General features: G+C 33.4%; 4 protein-coding genes across 5 annotated transcripts; 1 reads left to right on the top strand and 3 right to left on the bottom strand.

The window, feature by feature from the left end:
- Positions 1 to 4,790: 4,790 nt before the first annotated feature.
- On the bottom strand, positions 4,791 to 5,722 carry LOC100793196 (uncharacterized). Its single transcript, XM_003537999.5, has 2 exons — positions 5,355 to 5,722; positions 4,791 to 5,233 (listed from the first exon to the last, which is right to left on the bottom strand). Exons 1-2 carry the CDS (start codon positions 5,438 to 5,440, stop codon positions 5,008 to 5,010), a joined length of 312 nt encoding a protein of 103 aa, XP_003538047.1. The 5' UTR covers positions 5,441 to 5,722; the 3' UTR covers positions 4,791 to 5,007.
- A 3,287-nt stretch (positions 5,723 to 9,009) lies between these two features.
- LOC547942 (allergen Gly m Bd 28K) lies at positions 9,010 to 12,404 on the bottom strand. The gene is given in 5 exon segments (NM_001280572.1): positions 9,010 to 9,622; positions 10,036 to 10,437; positions 10,906 to 10,986; positions 11,105 to 11,286; positions 12,090 to 12,404. Coding segments are annotated over 5 exon segments (1,431 nt in total). The 5' UTR covers positions 12,388 to 12,404; the 3' UTR covers positions 9,010 to 9,154.
- A 1,155-nt stretch (positions 12,405 to 13,559) lies between these two features.
- Positions 13,560 to 17,093, top strand: LOC100792136 (exonuclease V, chloroplastic). Its single transcript, XM_003537997.5, has 7 exons — positions 13,560 to 14,164; positions 14,273 to 14,377; positions 14,872 to 14,993; positions 15,349 to 15,498; positions 15,598 to 15,751; positions 16,146 to 16,222; positions 16,649 to 17,093. Exons 1-7 carry the CDS (start codon positions 13,850 to 13,852, stop codon positions 16,890 to 16,892), a joined length of 1,167 nt encoding a protein of 388 aa, XP_003538045.1. The 5' UTR covers positions 13,560 to 13,849; the 3' UTR covers positions 16,893 to 17,093.
- A 773-nt stretch (positions 17,094 to 17,866) lies between these two features.
- Positions 17,867 to 20,914, bottom strand: LOC100791613 (uncharacterized). Of its 2 annotated transcripts, XM_006590958.4 has the most exons (3): positions 20,736 to 20,914; positions 20,325 to 20,539; positions 17,867 to 18,552 (listed from the first exon to the last, which is right to left on the bottom strand). In XM_006590958.4, the coding sequence occupies exons 2-3, from the start codon at positions 20,519 to 20,521 to the stop codon at positions 18,042 to 18,044; spliced, it is 708 nt and encodes a 235-aa protein (XP_006591021.1). In that variant the 5' UTR covers positions 20,522 to 20,539; positions 20,736 to 20,914; the 3' UTR covers positions 17,867 to 18,041. The 2 variants fall into 2 exon arrangements, with proteins under 2 accessions (XP_006591021.1, XP_006591022.1); XM_006590959.4 differs by having other exon boundaries at positions 20,325 to 20,895.
- Positions 20,915 to 20,969: the final 55 nt, after the last annotated feature.

Below are 20,969 nucleotides of genomic sequence, written 5' to 3'. Positions count from 1 at the left end.
GTAGACTTGTTAATGATATTGCAAATAAAGTCGTTCGAATTAGTTTGATTCACCATGGAGAATCAAAATGAGACATACTCATTTTTGGTATAAACATTAACTTTTTTTTATCAATAGTGTTAAAATTCATTATGAAATGATTAAAAATTTAGTTTATTTGGATAATAATAATATTTAAGTATTGGCAGAAAAAAATACATTAAATAAAATATAAATTTGAAACATGTGTCAAAATCTGTACCTTAGACTTGTTAATAGTCCAAGAAACATTCATTAAAGGGAAATTGAAACAAATTAAACGCAAAAGATAAAAAAATAATAAATGTTGATTGACATTGACAAAATTGATTTATTTTGATGATGATTAGCATTAAATTATATTTATTAATTATTTATTTATTTTTCGTTTTAAACATTAATCTTATGTTAACATTAATCTTATTTTTTAACTAACATAATTAAAATATCTAACTCTTCAATAAAAATTTAAAATATCTCCTCTTAGTTTGAGTCATCGTTCCTATTAATTTGAATGACCATAGAGAATCAAAAGGAGATATTTCATAAATATAAATTATTACTATATGTACACACTTATATAATTTTGTTTATTTGGATAATAATAATGTTTAAGTATTGACAGAAAAAAAAAATACATTAAATAAAATATGAATTTGAAACTAATATTGAGTTACATGTAGGTAATAAAACATAATTTTAAGATACAACAACAAACAACAACAACGCCTTATCCCACTAGGTGGGGTCGGCTACATGGATCAACTTCCGCCATAATGTTCTATCAAGTACCATACTTCTATCCAAATCATTAATTTCGAGATCCTTTTTGATAACCTCTCTTATAGTCTTTTTGGGTCTTCCTCTGCCTCGAATTGTTTGTTTTCTCTCCATCTGGTCTACTCTCCTTACTACAGAGTCTACCGGTCTTCTCTCTACATGCCCAAACCACCTAAGTCTATTTTCCACCATCTTCTCTACAATAGGCGCTACTCCAACCCTCTCTCTAATAGCTTCGTTTCTAATTTTATCCTGTCGAGTCTTACCACACATCCACCGCAACATCCTCATCTCCGTTACACCTACTTTATTCTCATGTTGGCTCTTGACCGCCCAACATTCTGTTCCGTACAAAATCGCCGGTCTTATCGCAGTCCGATAAAACTTTCCCTTTAGCTTGATCGGTACCTTTGCATCACATAACACCCCCGATGCTTTTCTCCATTTCATCCATCCTGCTTGAATGCGATGATTCACATCCCCTTCAATTTCCCCATCATCCTGTATTACAGACCCAAGATATTTAAACCGTGTGACTTGAGGGATAATATGGTCTCCTATTTTCACCTCTGAGTTAGAAACCCTCCTTCTTTTGTTGAACTTATATTCCATATACTCCGATTTGCTTCTGCTTAGGCGAAAGCCATGTGTTTCTAGAGCTCGTCTCCAAGTTTCCAACCTCTCATTCAACTCCTCCCTCGACTCTCTAAGGAGGACTATGTCATCTGCAAAAAGCATGCATCTCGACGCTATCTCTTGGATTTGTTCCGTGAGGACATCCAGAATTAAGGTAAAAAGGTAGGGGCTAAGGGTTGACCCTTGATGTAAACCAATTGTGATGGGAAAATCGTCTGACTCTCCACCCTGTGTCCTAACACTAGTCGATACCCTATCATACATATCTTGGATAGCTCGAATATATGCAACCCTAACCCCTTTTAAGGTAATGTGTAAATATTATATATTGTTTGATATTGTTTGGAATAAAAGAAATGATGTATAATAAAAATATGAGCTAACACTACTAATATCTTATTTTGATTATGTGCATTCCAAAAGGTTCAAACCCTAATAGATGGAGGATTGTGAATATGAATTATGAAGTACTTTAGACAGTTTTAGTGGTGAATTTGGAATAAAAGATATGGTCTGATAAGAATTGTTGGAGTGAGTCCCGAAAAGAGTTTGTTAGGGTGGTTGTTTTGTATTGTTGTATTGTGTTCCTTTGCTTGCCTATAGGTTGTATGTTTCATTAGAGGGGTTATGCTTATGTAGGTGATGCAATGTATGGAGAAACAAGTGAATGAAAATATTCATTTTCTCCCATTTTTGTTTGCACTTTTGTTGTAAGGAAGCATCTCCCCTCAGAGTTAGATCCCTTTTTTCCCTATCAGATGCTGCCTTCTTGGTCAGGACAGAAAATTGACCTTGCTCATGCTTTTCATGGAAGCAGTATTGTTGAAGAACACAAAGGTTGTATAGGATGGTTGATGCCTTATATTCTGTGCTACACACGCACACACACACAGAGAGACACACACACACACACACAGGACAGTGCCTGAAAAACACACACACACACACAAAGAAGGACAGTGCCTGAAATGTACAGCTTGTAAAAGTTCATTTACTGATTTATTGTAAAAGTTCATTTACTGATTTATTTGTTTACATTATGCTTAGAGCAAATGCAGTTTTGAGAAAACTTTCATAGCATTTGGCCTTGTTGAAATTCTCATCCTATCAGCAAGATGTTTAGCTAATCCAAAGCATTCACTCGTGAGAGTGTAATATTTTCCTCAATCATTTCTACCAGTTGTTGTTTTGTTATGGATGAATTGTTAGTTAGTGAATCTGCAGCTTCTCTAATTCTGTTGTAGTAGTAATTCTCTCGAGTTAGTGGCTCAACTGTCAATATGAGCATCTCAACTACTGTATCTATCTGATTTTTCAATTCAGAATTACATTTTCTCAGTTTTGCTTCTTACAAAATATCTCTATTTTCTCTGAACTCAAGATCTGCACTAGCTCAAATCCATTCCTCACACCAACCATGGCTAGAAAATATGCATTCCTTTTACTTTAACCCAATTATGGAAAAAAAAATGAGGTTCTCAATGCCTTGCCGAATGACTCCTACGTAGATCATCACATTCTAGAGTGTGGAAAATTAACGGCACAATTGTATCATAATACAGCTTAATTAAATATTCAGTCTGTTTTTTATTGAGTGGGATTTTTTTCACAGCTTATATGTGAACGTTACTGAAATTAGTTAAAAAGAGATTATTTTTGTAATTTTTCTCGTGAAGTTTATTAAAATAAACAAAAAAGAGTTTATAAAAAAAGATTATATATTACGTTTGTAAAAAGTTGAAATAAATTGTTTCAAACAATCCTAAATTGAAGTACTTGTTTCTAGCAATTGGAGGACCTCTTCGGAGTTAAATCACACGAGTTCAACCATAGTCCTAAGCACAAGCGAGATAGGTCAGGGTTCTCACGAAATTAATTTTTATGTATTTTTTATTCTAAAATATGATTTTCTCATGTTTTTTTATTAACATGAAAAGATCTTAACCTCCTATACCTAAATCGAAGAGAATAGAATATTCTACGAGGGTTATATTGAACTTACCTTCAAGCGTGAATTGAAATGACTTTTCTACCCAAATAGTGTAATTTGTTTTCAAAATTGATAAATTGTTTTTTTTTTTTTAAAATGGTAGTTGATGAGTATGACTTTGTCATTTTTTTTATATATAAGTATCAACTTCTTATCAAACCTATAATTTAGTTCTTATGTGTTAGAAATACTCAAATTGGTATCTATATGTAAAAAAATATTAAATTGATTTTTATATGGGCAAACATTACAGGTTTTGATTACTTGTTATAGTTCTTTTATATATATATATATATATATATATATATAGCATTATTGTAGTGTCAAATATTAATTGAATATAAAGATGTAAGTATTTATTCAAATAGACATACTTAGATGAGTAAAATCAAATTTATCATTTCTCTTGGTGTCTGACATATTCTTTATGATTCAACTTTCTTAATATTTTCTTTAAAATAAATTATGTTCAATTAACATTGAGTGCAACCTGAGTCGGACCAATATAACCTTATTGTAATTAGATTGGGTGTCGGGTTGGTGTTTTATCAACCTACAATTGAACATGTATTCTATTATTTATATTTTTATTATTTAGTTGGTATAAACCAAATACAACAAGATATGTTGGTTATACATTTGTAATGCAATGCTTATTTGTGAATTTTGGACAAAATCTCACACACACATATTTAAAACATAATTTTGCATTTTCATTTTGTGTAATAGGGGACTTGATTAATCCAAAATGATCCAACACAATTTTTTTATTAAATTGATAAGGTTGGGTTTTGTCATATTTTTGGAAAATCTAAATCCATTTAAACCGATGAAAATTGATTGAATTAGAATTCATATTCTCCCAAATTCGATCTAACCCACCCTGGAAACTGCCTATGTTAGACATAAATGGGACAAAAAATTAAGAGTTTAGCTTAAGCCTGAAAATTGAGATTTCAAATATGCAGCATGCTTCACATTTGAGCCACAGTATATCTAAAGACCTACAAATAGCATTAGTACAACATAATTTCAACACAAAGCCAAACAAATAATCCCCCAATGGAGAAATTTTGACAAAATATGAACAAATTTAAGATCATAACGTTGATGAGGTCGATCAAATTGAACTTCGCCCTCTACTAAGTTTCGTTTTAATGATGTACATATACACATACAATACAATAACAGGAGAATTCTTCATAGGAGAAGGAATATTATATATTAAATAAATAAATAAAAGGATGCACATTAATTTCACATAGTTTTAAACATAACAAAGAGAAACCAACTTAAAACCGAGATGTACTTCTAAACATGACACCAAGAATAAAAGTCAGTAAAAAACGATTTCATATAAGAATAGTTTGAATCACACTAAAGATATGATGATTTTGTTGATAGGTGTGAGTAGTCCTAATTTTATTTTTTTAAAACTTTAATACATGCTCTAATCCCAACAAATTCTCAAAATTCATCCCACTTAAATTTTCTGAAAGAAAAGAAAAAACACGACGATAATACAACACAAATAATAGAGTCCAGAAATAGTAATAGTGGTGAAGAATTAATAGGCTATGGCGCTATGCAGCTTTTGCTGTTAAATCCAGGTAAGTATGGAACAGATCATGCAAGATAAGGTCATCTAGATCTCCATAATCATATTCCTCAACCTTGATCTCCAGAAAATCACTTTCAAAGTTGTATCTGTGGATACCCTTTTGTTGATTTGCATGCATACCACCACCTCTTCTGGCTCGTAATCTTTGTCTCTTCATGGCCTTCCTCCTACGGTCATGATCAGCCATCCTACACCACCAAAATAATTAAGAGCACGAATTAATTAGAGAGAGAGAGAGGAAAAAAGAGTGGGATCATATATCATGGAGAGTTAGAGTGAGAGGGGGGTAAAGGTAGTAAAATAGTGTACTCTTTAGGAAGAGTAAGAGGGTGAGTAATTCCAGAGAGACAAAGTGGAACGCCATGAGTTGCACGAAGGTTTAGCATGGACTGCATTGTTTTTTAATTTGAGTTTTGAGGGAAGGAATAAGGAAATGGACAGAGAGAAGGGTAATAAATAATAAGGACGTGCCTTCATTTCTGAGCATTTGTTTGTGTGAGGTCTCTCTCGTCCTGTCCACCCAGTGCTTTTATGGCAAAAGGATCACGTTGTAATTATCAATTCTGTAATTTTGGAACATGGGGCATGGGAAATTTTTTATTTTTTTTTAATTTATTAAATAACACTTAATGACATGTCTGTTGGTTGGTTTGGCTTAACAATCAAACGTGACAAAATTGGAAGTTCTTGTGTTTTAGTGCTTGTTTAGTTCCTGATTGACTTGTGGCAATACTAAATTCAAGATCTCTTCAAAAGCATGAGTATTAGTTGAATTTGTTTAAATTTTAAAACAATAATTTTAAAATAAATATTTTTTTATATAAGTATTATTTTTGAAATAAGTAAGATTTGTTTTTTTAATATAAAAACAGTTTAAATAGATACACTAAAAAATAAAAAAATATTTATTTTATTAAAATAAATACTTATTTCAACAAATAAATTTAAATAAATTATCCCATCATTGTTTCTCTAACCTCCATTTCGGATTATCTACTAGTGATTCAAACACATGTTTACTTTAACTTTTTTTTTATGTATACTTTCTAAAAAAATATTTTTTGGTTGTTTAAATATTTTGGATGAATTAATTATTTTTTATTTAATATTTATATAATCATAAAATGAGAAAAATAATGAAAACTATATTAATTAACAAGTTAAATGTAATTTTAATATAGATAAAATGTTACTTATATTTTTAATTTGTATTATTTTTAAAATAAAAAATAGTATAAAAGATGAGAAAATATTACATCGTGACAGGATAATTAAATTCCATGCTCGTGTTCCTTTACCCTTATACTTGACAAACCATAATCAATAAAACTAATAGATAATTGAATTCTCTAAATATGATAATACGAGTATAACTTTTAACTATATATATATATATAAAGAAAATTTTGTTAGAAGTAACAGAATTTAATTTACTTTACTGATCTCTACATTATGAAGAAGAACTAGTCTTCAACTATCTGGAAAAAAAAACAAACAAACTTGACAAATCAAATCAATACACTTCTTTTGGTAAAAAAAAAAAAAAAACACTTCTTAATTAGAAATGCATTATATTATATGCAAAAATATTTCTTTTTCATTTACATAAATATAAATTGATAAATAAATATAAATTAAGTGATTCTATTATAGAAAAAAAATAAATGTTTGACTACAATATTTTAAAATATAATGTTATAACAGATTTGCATTGAAGTGAAAATTAATTCTGACTATACCTTGAGCTTGAAGGCAATCTTTGTGGTGAAACTATACATGTTGGCATGACATTGATGCCTTGATCAATGGTAACCTTATTATTATTTTTTCAGCAGGAAATTTCGATGCACCTTCTAAAGATAAGGTCTCTGCTCTCTAGAGGCGGAAGAAAAAAGCACGTGCACTTTTGGTCATTTAAAATTCACTCTACTCACATACCAACATTCATGTCAATCCAAATGAAACGCAGGTATATACCATATGCATGCCCCACAAGATTTTTTAAGCTGAATGTGCATATAACTAGAGTCTTCTCTTTTCCTCAACTGTCTTCCCCTTTCTGATCACATGATTATTAAACACGAGCTGCTATGTACTTCAGAAATTCAGGGAAATAAGGTAGGAAAAGTTTGTAGATTCAAGTGCTTACAGTTACACAGAGATATTTATGTTTATCTTATCTCAAAGAAATGAGTAAAATTAAAAGTATAAAAAAAATGAGTAATATGAGATTTGCCTTACTTTATTCCACTAACTCCTAGCTCTTTTAGTGGAGTTTTTTTTTATAAAGTTTAAATCTCAGAGATCTCACTTAAAAAAATATTTTATTTAAATTGAACTTTGGCCATTTATTTAAATTTTTTTAGGTAAAGTCTGCATATTATTATAAATGAGAAGAGCTAGCATGAACTGTTACAACAGATTCAAGTAAAGATCGAGGAACCTCCTCAACCCGGTACACGGTCTCCTTAAACTGAAAAGCTAAACTTGCTAATTTATCTATAACCATATTTCCAGAACACTTGATAAAAGACAAAGGCAGCTTCCTTGAACAAAATTAATTTTCAAAGAGAATCTTATTCTATCAAGAGAGAAAAATTCGTTTATTCAGTATAACACTTTATATCAGGGCAAATTTGATTTGATCTCATCTTTTTGTAAATTTGGTTCTAAGTTCTGAATTAATTTTAATATATTTTGACATGTTTAGTTTCACATTAAAGAAGAATTTAAAATTAATTTTAGCTATTTAATTGATTATAGATTAAAGTAATTTGAATATCTTTTATGTTAGATCTAAAATTTTGTATTGAGTTTTACTTTTAAGTTTAGTTTTACCTTGAAGAATTGATTCTGAGTTCATTATTAAATACATTTTTAAATGTTTAATTTGAAGTAAGAGAAGAATTCATAATTAATTATAAGTCTAGAATTGATTATGAGTTAAACAATTTTGAATAAATTATGAGTTGGATTTAAAATTTTATATTAAATTCTATTCTAACTTAGTTTTATAATAAAAACATTCAAACATAAACCATGCCATTTCAAAATTAATTTTATCAATGTTCATTCAAACACACTAAAAAATTCAAACATAAATCACTTCCAAACTAATTTTAACCAAAATCAATTTCATCAATAATTATCCAAACACACACTTAACATATCCATCATAATAAACTATTCAGGAATATCTTTTGGCTATAATTTTGTTTTATTTAATCTGAATATTGGTGTCCTCTATGTGTCAGCCTTTTACATTCTTGTATCAACTCAGCATGATACGTGACATCTCAATTCTCTAGCAAGTGTGGTGTTGGGAAATCTTAACTGGAAAACACCTTCTTATTTCTTTGTTTCCGAATTAATAAGCTCAAATACCCTTGCAGTGAAATCTTTATTGGAAATCATTGTCTCCTCTTTAATAAGGCAGAGGGGACACATGGGATCAGTGTCAGTTTTCCTTGAAATGAGATTTTGTTCTCCAGATCATTTGCCATAAGTCACCAAAGATGGCACTGGCGAAGGCGTGGAGCTTTCTGTATTTTCCTCCTGATTTGATAATGTATATACCATCTTGTGAAGGACCAAACCTAACGGAACTAAAACAAATTTTTAGAAAAATATTTTATTTTAAATGAAGTAATTATTTAGTATGTTTTTTTGCCAAACATAGGTATACTTTTTTGCCAACTGCCAACATATAAAACCTTTTTGCTTTATAAAAATTAATAGGTAATCTTTTTTTTAATTGGACCTAAAGTTTAAGCTTCAAGGTTTGGTTGCTTTACCTTGAACTGACTTGTGTATTTATTATGTTATTACACCGAGACAAGATAGTTTGCTCCTGGAAGACCGTGGTTCCGTATTAGATAATCTAGACCAACTCAAACTCCTATAAATACTATCAATGTGTGTAAAACTAGTTCTTTCTAAGAAGAGAGTAGACTTAAAAGAATTCAATGCACAAAGAAAGTAGATTTTTATTCACAACTCAAGAACACAACACACATCTCAACTAAATATAAAGAACAAAAAACTCAACACAGAATTCCACTAGGCACTAGCACTACCAAATAACCCCTATTCCAAATCAAGTGTTCAAATTAAAAAACATCCATAACCACATCATTGGCAAAGCTTCTAATAGCATTTGGCTCTTCTTCCATCTTCAGCTTCCCTGCATTTTCCGGTGGTGCAGCCCATGCTGATGGCAGTATCACAGCCTCATGCTGAGCATCAACAGCGCGCCGCAACGTGTCCTCGCTCACTCCGAACGCCGCCGAAAGCTCCGGCCCCATCAAGGTCCTTAGAAGGGACGCAGCACCAGCCAGAAACTGTGGCTTGTTCTTCCTTGCAGAAGTGGAGAAGCCAAAGAACTCTAAGGGTCCATCCCTTGATGCTACTTGACAGAAGGGGAAGTATCTTGGCACAACAAACACGTCCCCTTGTTTGATTTTAGTTTTCATTGCTTTGCTTCCGTTTGGATACCCTATATGCAGTTCACCATAACCACTCAGCACTATGGTATACTCATCTGATATTGGATTCACATGAGGTGCCAACATGGATCCCTGTGAATGAAAAATATGGATGTGACAAATCACAATTAATTTGCATGAATTGTTAGGACAAAACTTGAATATAGTACTATTAAGTATATTTGTGTCATTCTCCAATATAAAAATTAGCATTGACCAAATTAATGAATGTCCAATGTGATATTCAAAGGACAGAGTGATTTTGGTAAAGTACCAAAATTAGAATTGGAGTTTCATCTTATAAGCCATGTTAAGATTTAATGTAAATCTTTGTTATTAGGCTGGTTACTAAGATAAAACTTGAATTCTGATTGGAGAACACCAAAAGTACCTAAAAGAATTGCATCCAAGTTTTGTCCATATGCAAATGGTAAACTTAACCAAAATTGCATCCAAGTACTTATTCAAGTTTTTACACCAAAATATTGAAGGACATGTTTGCATACCGCTGAGAGTTTGACAAGTAAAACTCCAATATCCGGTTCGCTGAGTGGAGGATACTCGCCTCCATGCAGTGCCTTGCTCCAACCATAAGCGTTTTTGAAATCGGCTTTTTTGTCATCGTAGAGGTTGTAAGAGGCAGGGGAACCAGCAGTGTCTTTGTTCTCTATCTTCTCATTCACCTTCCCAAATACGGTTTCCAAGAGCTTCCTCCATGACCTACTTGTTTGCTTCTCCTCCTCATCCTCCTCTTGGTCTTGCATCATTTTCTTCAGCTGTTGCTCTTTGTCATCCTTCTTCAGTTGAAGGAATTTAGTCCATAAGCTAGGTGCATGAGAATCATCCACGAACATAATTGGCCCATCTAGTTCCTTGGAGAAGATTTCCTCTACCACCGTTCTTGATTCCTATAGAGTCATAATTAATAAAAGAAATTTGTTGGTAATCCTGTGTAAAGTGTTAGTTTTATATAATGCAAATGATGTATATCACTTTAGATTTCAATAATTTAATTTTTAGTGTAATAATAATGTCAACTAATAAAAAATCTTTATTGTTGATATGACTTTTTAAGTTTGTTATTATAAAAAACAAACATATTATATATATTAATTTGTGTAAAATGTACTTACTGGCAGTCTTAGTCCTATGGTAATTGTCTTATGGCCATTGATAATGGTCATAAGGGACTGGGTTTGACTCCGGTACACACAAAAACAATAAAATGCACTTGCAGTGTGAAAAAAATGTTTTTTTTACCCAATCTTCAATCACATATCATGTATAATAAATTTGAAAACTTTTATAAAGAATGATTTCTGATTGGACCAGAGAGTATTAAAAACCTTTACATTTTATGACTAATATTAGCTTACATTAAATGCAGTTTCAAGGATGGCAGGTTCGAATCCAGAAAGCACCGAGTGCGAATTGGCTCCTCCCCCAATATAGAAGGACTGCATGGCACAGGTAAAATTCAAGAATTTCAAACCTTAGCCACAAGATGGCACAAATCCAAAATGAATATAATAAAGTGAAATATGTGAACTTATGATGGATGCATCATGCATGTACCTGGAAGGTCTCTAATCCCAAGCTTGTAGAGGGGTCAATGCTGCAGATAACGTGAAGTCTCTGACCTTCTCCTATGTTCACCAAATAGAATGCTGAACCAGATGGAATCATGTACAAGTCCCCTGTCTTCAATCTCCTTTCCGCTAGTTCATCATCATATATGAATCCCAGCTTTGCTTCCCCTGCAACCAATTTCAAACTCAACTCCCAACTTCTCTAAGGAGATAATATTTGATGTTGATGCATTTTCAGTCTAATGTTTTGGGCTTAACTAAAATAATTAAACTAGTTATGATATGATAGTCACATCACATACCCTCAAGACATTCTAATAGTATGTACTTTAAAGATGATATTATCAAACTAACCTTGCATCAAAATTAATGCTTCCAAACTTGCATCAAAATTAATGCTTCCAAACTCATAGTTAGATTACTTAAGAGGGGCTGTCTCTTGGTGTTTCCAATGTTTCTAGTTCATGCAATTTGTTGTTATTTTTTCTTTCATTCACGGTAGTCATATTATATGGTTTTATGGAGATTACACTGAGGATCATTTTATTACTATGCTTGTGTGATGCTTATATGCTTGTAGTATGATGTACCAAAATTATTAGGTAGTCCAATATTACTATGATCCCTACAGTATAAATGCATTTTTACAAAAGCATCTCTAAGAGATAAGAGAAAAAATAAAAAGAAAAAAAAAGTTTTTCTATAAGTTAAAATGAACACTCCATGGAGAACTCATTTTAGTTATGGAGAAATTTTTTTCTTCTTTTTATTTTCTTCTCATAGAAGTAAATCTAAATAAACTTATCCAAACAGAACCTAGTAGAGTGATAAATAAGTGTCATTAATTCTTAAAAATATGAGTATATGTCAGGAAAAGATTTATCAAGATGATGACCGCGTGGTAATCTGAGTTACTTAATAATTTCTTGTGATTTACCATGAAAGGTAAGGGATTTGAGAGATGTTAATACCTCTACGGATGAATATGATGAGATTGGAGTCGAGGTACTGAGGAACAAACAAGGACTTTGGTTCCATAGAGATGAAGCCAATGTGCATGTGCCTATAAAATATCCTACCACCATGGCTTTTCAGCACACGCATTTCCCCTGCATCAGTCTTGAAAACCCTCGTGGAGTTGCTCATCAAAAACAAACTTTTTGGTGACTTTTTATCACCACCCTCATCATCATGGAAGGCCATTGTTGTTGTGGCCACTCCATGGCAAAGAACAAAGAGCAAAAGCAAAAGGGTAGTTTTGTTTCCCATGACTGTGTTTGAGGGATGAGGATGGAAGAAAGGGTGGTTTATTTATGAAGGGAGTGTGAAGAGAATGTAGAGACACGTGTCGTGCATGTAGAGCTTGAGGGGTTTGCTGGCGATGTAATGTGTAGACATGTTGAGGTTCAGTGAGAAACTTCGGATCAAAGACACAAACACAGTGACACATTCAAAGTCTGCTTGAAATTCTCTAACATCAGCGTCTTCTTATCTTCTTCCCTTTAAATTTTGGAAATTTTCCCTTTTCTCTTGGGCTAGGCTTATCATATCAATTCCAATAGGAATGTAACGTAACGTTTATGATTTTCTTTCTTTAGTTAAATTTTTAACGTTTATATGTGGAACTGTGTTAATTTTATTTTTTGTTGAATATAATAGTTGTGTAGACGGAAAATTATTTGTTATAAAAGACAAAAACTTATTTAAAACTATGCTACCTGTCAACTTAAGAAAGATACATGTGTGCACACACTCAAATCCACCATATATATTTTTCATTTTAAATGCAAAATAATATTCCATTTAAAAAATGAAAATAAAATAGAGAAAGATTTAAATCCTCTCACATATTAATAGTGTTGAATTTAATAGACTAATTTACTGTGAAATAGAGAATCAAGGTTCAAATTTCGTGGATGTCTAAAGCTACTCACATTTAGCATCTTATTATCTTATAAAATGAGTTTCTTTTCTTTTTATGTTATTTTAAGAAAAATAGAGTTACTTCCTATAAAGTATACTTGCGAAAAAGAAAAACTATTTACACGATGTTTGATAATTCTTAAATGAATTTTTATCTGTTAATTAAAAATTAATTATATTGCATAATCGTATATAATAGTAGTATAAGTATACTGGAGAGTAAAATCAATTAACACAAAAGATACTCTTGCATTTAATTAACCCCCTCCCTCTAAAGAAGTTTAATGTTAAAATTATGAGCAAAATTAACAAAGTTCCATATAACTGTGACTAAATCTCCTTCGTGAATTAATAAATTTGAATATTTTTTATCCAATATGATTTATAATCTGCTTCATACCTAAGACATGATTGAAAAACTGAAACACTTGTTTAAAAGACAAAAATCACTATCAATTGTTTCAATTAATGTTAGTATATTAGTCCTATATGCATTTTATTGTTACCTTAGTTTTTTGAGTGGCTTTTACACATTATGCAGAGTTAATTTTTGAAAGTTAATTATAGCAGATTAGAGACGTCAAACGGTCAGATTCTTTAACATTAAAATATGTAATCCATATTATTTTGATTTAATTTATTCGATTATCCCAACCAAGATTTTGCCTATGCGAAAAAGAAAAGAAGATCGTGTCTCTGTGAAGAGCAAGAGATGCGTGTTTGAATCTGTGTGTGTGAAGGTTGAACAAGACGCGAAGCAATCGCAACCCCCAAAAACGCGGCGTTTTGAACGGTCCACGACACGAACATGGCCGAAACGTCTTCTACAGAAGAGGATCACAATCATATTCCCATCGAAATTATCAGCGACGACGAAATGGCTCTAATTGAAGCTGCTTTCGCTTTTGCTTCCACTCGCACTTTCTCTTCACTTCGTTCTTCTTCTTCTTCAAAATTACCCCTTTGCACAAACGCCTTATCCATCACACCTTTGTCCAAAAGAAAGTTATCGAGTGACATTGAGGATTTACCCACTTGCAAGAAAAAACACACTCTTTCTGATTCTTTTCTTCACCGCTTCAGGAACAAACGGGGCTTGTCCGTCACCGATCTCACTTCCACGGTATCTATCATGTTTCGTTTTTTACTTGTTGGATTGTCACGAATGAGGAATTTTATGCGTTTTGTGGAAATTGGGTTAATGAGAAATTAAGTGTGTTTTCTGTGATAGGAATGGTGCCCAAAACAAATGGAGTTTTCTCTCCTTCTTGGAGGGAGAAAAGTGAATGAAGCAATGAGAGCTGGCATTGCTCGCCATGCAAAGCTTGAACAAGAGGTCATATCTTGTTTGTTACCTCACTCATTCAGCTTCTTACTTCACCCATCTTACTTTACATTACATGTCCCTTCTTCACTTGTTATTGTTGATACAATGGGTTTTTTTTTTTTTTTTGGATTAATCATTGTAATTAGGACCTTTATCTCCTCGGTGGGATCTTGAGTTATCCCACAAACTTCGGTCAGAGCCAGCTATGGGTCTAATCTTCAGTACACCTACAGTTCCTCGCGCCTCTCTAAGAATGTATTCTGCGGGGATCGAACCCAAGTCCTTTTTTACAAATTCAGCCTGTGTCTTTAATTGAGTTAAAAGTTTAATTTTGATATAGTGTAAAGAAAGATTTTTATATTAGAAATCACTCTGAAAGTAATTATTACAAAAACAAACAATCTTATACCATGTTGATGATTTTGCAAAAGTAATTATTGTTACAAAAGTAAACGATCTTCTCTAAAATAATTTGGCTCTGAAGATGAGATTGTGATGTGCAGGTTATACAACGGGTGGAAGTGAAGGTCAAATCTCAAGAAGATTATTGGGCCTTGAAGTTTCTTAATTTTATAGCTGGTGCAAATCAATTATTGTTTGAAGGATTGACTCGTGAACTGCCAGTGTAAGTTGATGACATTTTACGAGTTAATCTTCAGGTTTGTATAGGTTGAATAGGTTTTGATAAACTAGAAATACGTTGTGGAAGTTTATAGCAGCACAAAAGCTTGTTCTTTTTCTAATATAACTTTTGTGGATCTCCCCTGAGAGAACTTGCTTAAATTTGGCAAATGACATGAGAATCTAGCCTAACATACAATTTAAACTGTGTTGGATCTGTTAGTGATTGTTATGACTTATGATGTACATCCACAGCAGACAACTTGGTTCTGGATACATTTTAGAATAATTTACCCAAGTCTTCATTGGTGGGATTTGGAATAGTTTTTGAACATGATGGACTATTCTTCTTATATCAGAATAGGCTTTGCAGAAGATATATGGATGGTGGGAGTAATTGATGAGATTCGGATGCCATTAACAGAAAATGATCATAATCCAATTCTAATTGACACAAAGACTCGATCTCGAGATACACTTCCTGCTGAACCGCAACGAAGAAATGGAAGGTTTGCTTATTCTTTTGCGATTTTATTTCATTCTGCTGGCTGTGGAATTGTGTCCTAATGCATTTAATTGAATCATTATGCTGCTTTTGTTTTTGGCAGGCTTCAATTGATGTGCTACAAGTATTTGTGGGACAATTTAGTTGCTGATGATTTCCCTTCTGAGAAATTTTTCACTTATTTTGGCTTAAACCCTCAAAATAATCTATGCGAAGATCTGAAAGTGATAGGTGCTGACTCTGGATTTTCAGCTTCAGTAAGTACAGGATATGGAGTTGCTTATATTGTTCTCTTTCTCACTGTAATGGTATTCTCTTTTATTTCATAAATTATGATAATTTAGGTGGTTATGCTATGCTTTATTTTAGAAAATTATCGCTCATAAACTAAGTATTAAAAAAGTTACTGAAGTATCCTTCTCAGGACAACTATAGGGCTGCTTGATTTGAATGTATTTAGGTTAAGACAGTGTTTCCTCTAGGAAAATGTATTGTAAAGTTTCCAAGAAGGATTTAATTTTATCCACAACAATCAAAGTTACACTTTTTTACACTATCACAATATTCTACCATTAAAGTTTCAGCTTATTAGTAAGTGAATCATGAATTGTGCATATTTTTCTTCACTATTTTGATTGCTGGCAAATGCAGACCCTGGATGATGCGGTGAGATATTACAGAAATACATGCAGGATGCTGGCCCCTGCTCATGATCAGCTCTTATTGAGGTATGCATCTGTGAGCCAAAGGCTCGTGTGCTGAATTTCAGAATTTGTATACTCTTATTGATTGCCAAAGTTGTTATGAACAATAACAGGACCTTGTGATAGCTTTCAACAAATATGGTTTTTAAATGGAATATTTACAATATTCATCTTCATCAGCCTTCAATTTGAATTTCTGAAGAAGTCTACCACTTCCTTTCCCTGTGCTCACTTAGGTGGGAGAAGCACCTAAACACACTAGCACATTTTGAGTAAAAACTTGAAATTTTGACCCAATTTTTCAAAGACAAGAAATAGTGATAAATCATGTTAAATTTATCAGTCACAATGAGTAGCAGTTGGATTGCACTAAACAGGCCTTATTCACACACCCTGTTTTACATTTAAGTTTGATTTTGTAAGGACATGGTTGTGTTTTCTTCATGTCAGATATGAGTATCAGAAAGATCATTCGCTGCTTGGGGAAGTTAAATTTGCATATGACCGTGACTGGCTAAAGAATCAACTTCGTTCTTGTCTTGAGTTTTGGCTTGGAGAACAAGAAGCCACTTACACTCCTGAGGAGGAGCGCTGGAAATGTCAATACTGTCAATTTGCCAGAGTCTGTCCAGCATACACTAATAGTAAAGGAACAGAGTCACCTAAAAGAAATTATTCAAATATCAAAGGCTAGAGATATCGGAGTGCTGACTCTCTAATGTTATTGTTAGCTGCATCTATAACGGTGAAAGCCTTCCTTTAGAAAAGCTTGATATTTTAATCAGAGCTTTTCATAAGTAGGTTTACAGTAAGCATTTTTTATTCATCCATCAAAATGCAATGTTGTTGTAACTACGTTTCAATTATTTGTGCAGCTATAATCTATTCCCATTCTCATCTTATATAAAATAGAAAGTTGATTTATAATTGGAAAATTACTGTAAACATTTTATTCATCCTTTCAATTTTCAAAGGAAAAGCAAGGAACCAGCAAATATAATGTATAAAACTAGGGGAAAAGGCAATGTAAAAAAGCAAGCCACAACATGCCCAGCACTTGTCTGCATATGTGAAGCTTTAAATTTCAATTTCTTATCACAATTTCACCATCAAAACTACGAGATATTATTGAATGCTTCATCATGTTTAGCGTACAGAGCCAAGAAAAAGGAAAAACCTGTTTAATTCTAACATGGTCATCATATTATATATATCTAACGACGGAATCGAAGTAAAAAAAGTTTCTTTCAGCTATAACAGGACAATTACCAAACTATCACCTTGACAACATGGTGGTTCTTTAGCAGAGGAATGTTTGATAAACTGTACCACAACCAAAGGCAGAAAAAAAGATGTAGACTGTAACATCGAGAGCGAGAAGCAAGAGGGAAAGTTGGAGATCATGTGACATAAAGTTAAGAGACTGAGATATAGAATTACACTAGGAGTCTTGTAAGCATATTAATTAAGGTTCGAGTTCTTCCGGTATATAAAAAGTAAAAACAGCTTCATTAAATAATAATAATAAAAAAACAAAGTCTACTTTAGTAATTTTCGTAGCTAAAAAAGATAGTACTTTTCGGTTTTCAATTAGGTAGAAAGACTCAAATCTCTTAAAACCATCTATGACATCTTTTCTGTTTGAGATATTCTAGAGGTTCACCTTTCTTTGTAAAGAACTAGTCTCCATTAATTCTGTTCTAATTCCAAGTTCCAACCAATATCCAACCTCAGTGGCTTAGAGTGAAGAAACCAACATGATCCTAAAATCAAATAACAAAGATTTTCAAACTCTATTGGCTAAAAAAGCTTACACCGCCATTATCAATTGCCATAACATAAATTAATTAGAAACAACACTTCCAACTTTGAGCTTGTCAGCAGCCAAGACATACGAGACAGGAACCACCCGTTTTGATGAATCATGCGAGATTTCTACGTCAATCTTATTGCCTCCCTCGTCAATAGTTTGATCATCTTTACGTTCTACCTCAATTAGCTTGTGCTTGCTCATCCCAGTATACATTTTTCTTCTGACCTCCTTTCGTGCTTCCCTTTCAGTTAGTTTCAAATCATTAAACTCCTGTTCAAACTTCGCTTCATCCTCAGGTGAAAAGAATACAACCTCCTTATTGCCAAGCTCTTCATACAACTTCTCAATCTTTGCCTTCCAAAGGATGCCCATCTCAGTGTCCATCTTGTGATAAGGAGTTTTCATCAAGTACTCATCAATCCCACCTGCCTTGTCTATGCATCGTAGGGCATGGGTGGTGATTTTAACACGAACATGACGATCTAAAATATAACTAAATAGCCGCTTTTCCTGGACATTAGGTTTCCAAGTTCTCCTTGACCTGTCAAAACCATTAGAGAAAGAACACGTTCCCATCAATAATTTTTCTTTCATTCTCTCTTAACATATTTAAAAGGTAAAAGAACTTCCTGACATAAAATTGAGCAACTAACAGACAACATTTAAGTTCTGAACTATTTTGGGACCACTAAACTAACAAAGAGATTCACCCTGTAACTTTCATGCAATTACAGTGATTGGGAAGATCAGGCAAGAGATATCACTCATACTGCAAACAGAACTTTTGGAATCCATATTCAGTGTAACAAATATTGGCAAACAGATTCCAATCACTCAACAAGGGCAGAGGCAACATGCAAATCAATCATCTCCCTTTACCAATCCCACTTTTAGGAATCCAAAGATGATTAGCTCCTTGGCTCGTCCAATTTTTAATCCGGAAGATTAATCCTTAATCTTATACTGGTGATAATTTTAACAAAGGGGTTATGCAATTGAGGCAGAAAGAACAAACAAATAAGGAAAAAGAGAGAGCTTAGTCTGGGGACTGCCTCTACCAGCAAAAGCAGCCACCCACTGAGCTGGGGGATGCAAGTCAAGCAGGCCATCCATGCAAAGGATAGAGGATTAGGATAAGAAAGGGGAAAACAAAGAAAAAACCAAAGAACTGAGTTACTAGTACATGCTGCAGGCAAAGCCATGAAAACAGATCAAGTCCTCATGCAAGCAATATAGCTTGACAATGACCATACTACTTAAAAACTATACACAACAGGTCTGTGTTCCACAGTCCATAATCATGGGCATCTTAAGATTGACAATCATGATAGATGCAAATAACTTTACTAACCAGTTACAGAAATGCACAATAGGTTTTACATTGCACAGCAGCTAATTATGTTTCTGAACACACTTTTAGTGAGTTTCTGGGGAAACATTGATTTGCTGACAGATCATGGAGCAATTATTATAGTTCAGCTCCAGGGGATTCGTCAGCAACAAGTCAAGCAAAATGTTACAACAGTGTACTTTAAACGCTTTTTGGTGGTGCCCTACAGAGACAAATTCATGATCTTTGGGGGAAAATTTTTAGCCAGAGACATTTTTAGCGACACAAATGTTTTCATGCCTCCACTTTGTTGTACTTCGTGAGGATCTTACCTCCTTTGATACACAAAGGGATTGAAAGACACTGGAAAGATGCATCTGTATCAATGCTTTAGCTTTGGTTATTTTTTTTTTTTTTGGTATAACCAGTAAGTGTAATCCCCCTCCAGTCGGCCTATTTTTGGGGTAAAGTGGTACCTCCAGTTGTCACTCCATGCCCAATTTTATATAATTAGGATACCTTATCCTTTTAATCCTTGAATCTCTTCTCTTCAAAGTTCAAACTATTTATTCTTTTATCCAGAAACAGCTTCCAAAACATTCCCTTAGGACAGCTGTTTTGACTTCTTCAACCCAAGCTGTCTCTTCCCCCATAGATGAAATGCCGAATTTATTACTTCAATGGAAAAAAAAAACATTTTCAGAATTTGAGAGTCAGAGAAAAATTAACTAGAACTCTAGAAGCTGGTCTTTGAGCTGAAACAAATTGAGGCCATCGTCAATTCACCACCATTCAATCCATGTTAAACGTTCTTTAGCTAAATCCATTTCAAAAAGTAGCTTAACACACAATTACTAAACAACAGAAGCTGTAAAAACTGATCTAACACCAGTGGCTACAGCATGGAACATTCCACCATTACTCATAATAAGAGAAGCAACAAACACCAAAACCAAAAAATGAATGAAGAGTTGGATACAAACTTGTTACCGCCATCTTCACTGACACGGTTCCCAAACTGAATGTGTTTCCCGGCGAAGAGACCGCGTTTGGCGCGGTTCATCACAATCTTGCTTCGAGGCAAGCATCTCTCCAACGATTCCTTTTCTCTTCGACTCAAACCGTTCTCTCCCACTGTCTTCAGAACTTTCTTCAACATCTCTTTCCCTCTGAACGCCATGTCATTTATCGCTTTACACTGAGGAAAAAAACACTTTAGTCGGATTCAAAAGCTTCGAAGATAAGAATACACGACGATTGCGTGAGAGTGTTTTCGATTAACGGAGTTTGAAATTTCGGTTATTTAAAAATCTTCGAGAATAGCGTGCGTATCGAAATGAGAAAGCACACGAAGTGATAATAGAATGGGAGAGGAAGCGAGAGAACGGATTTACATGTTAGGTCGCTGAACAGAGTGGCGCCGCCGTCACCACCGAGCGCCGCCACCGTCAGTCCGTCACTTGGAGTGTTTTGGGACAGAGGAAAAGAAGGGAACGAATGTAACCTGGACTGAAACCGTATTTGGGCAAGCTTCTCCATACCCAGCCCAACCCGCGCCACACAGGAAAAATAAAGTCCAGTTGGTGAATTCCTTTTGAGAAAAAAAATAAAAATAAAAAACTACACGC

This window comes from Glycine max, chromosome 11, assembly GCF_000004515.6.
Source record: "Glycine max cultivar Williams 82 chromosome 11, Glycine_max_v4.0, whole genome shotgun sequence".
NCBI lineage: Eukaryota > Viridiplantae > Streptophyta > Magnoliopsida > Fabales > Fabaceae > Glycine > Glycine max.
This window is presented reverse-complemented; position numbering and strand designations above follow the sequence as displayed.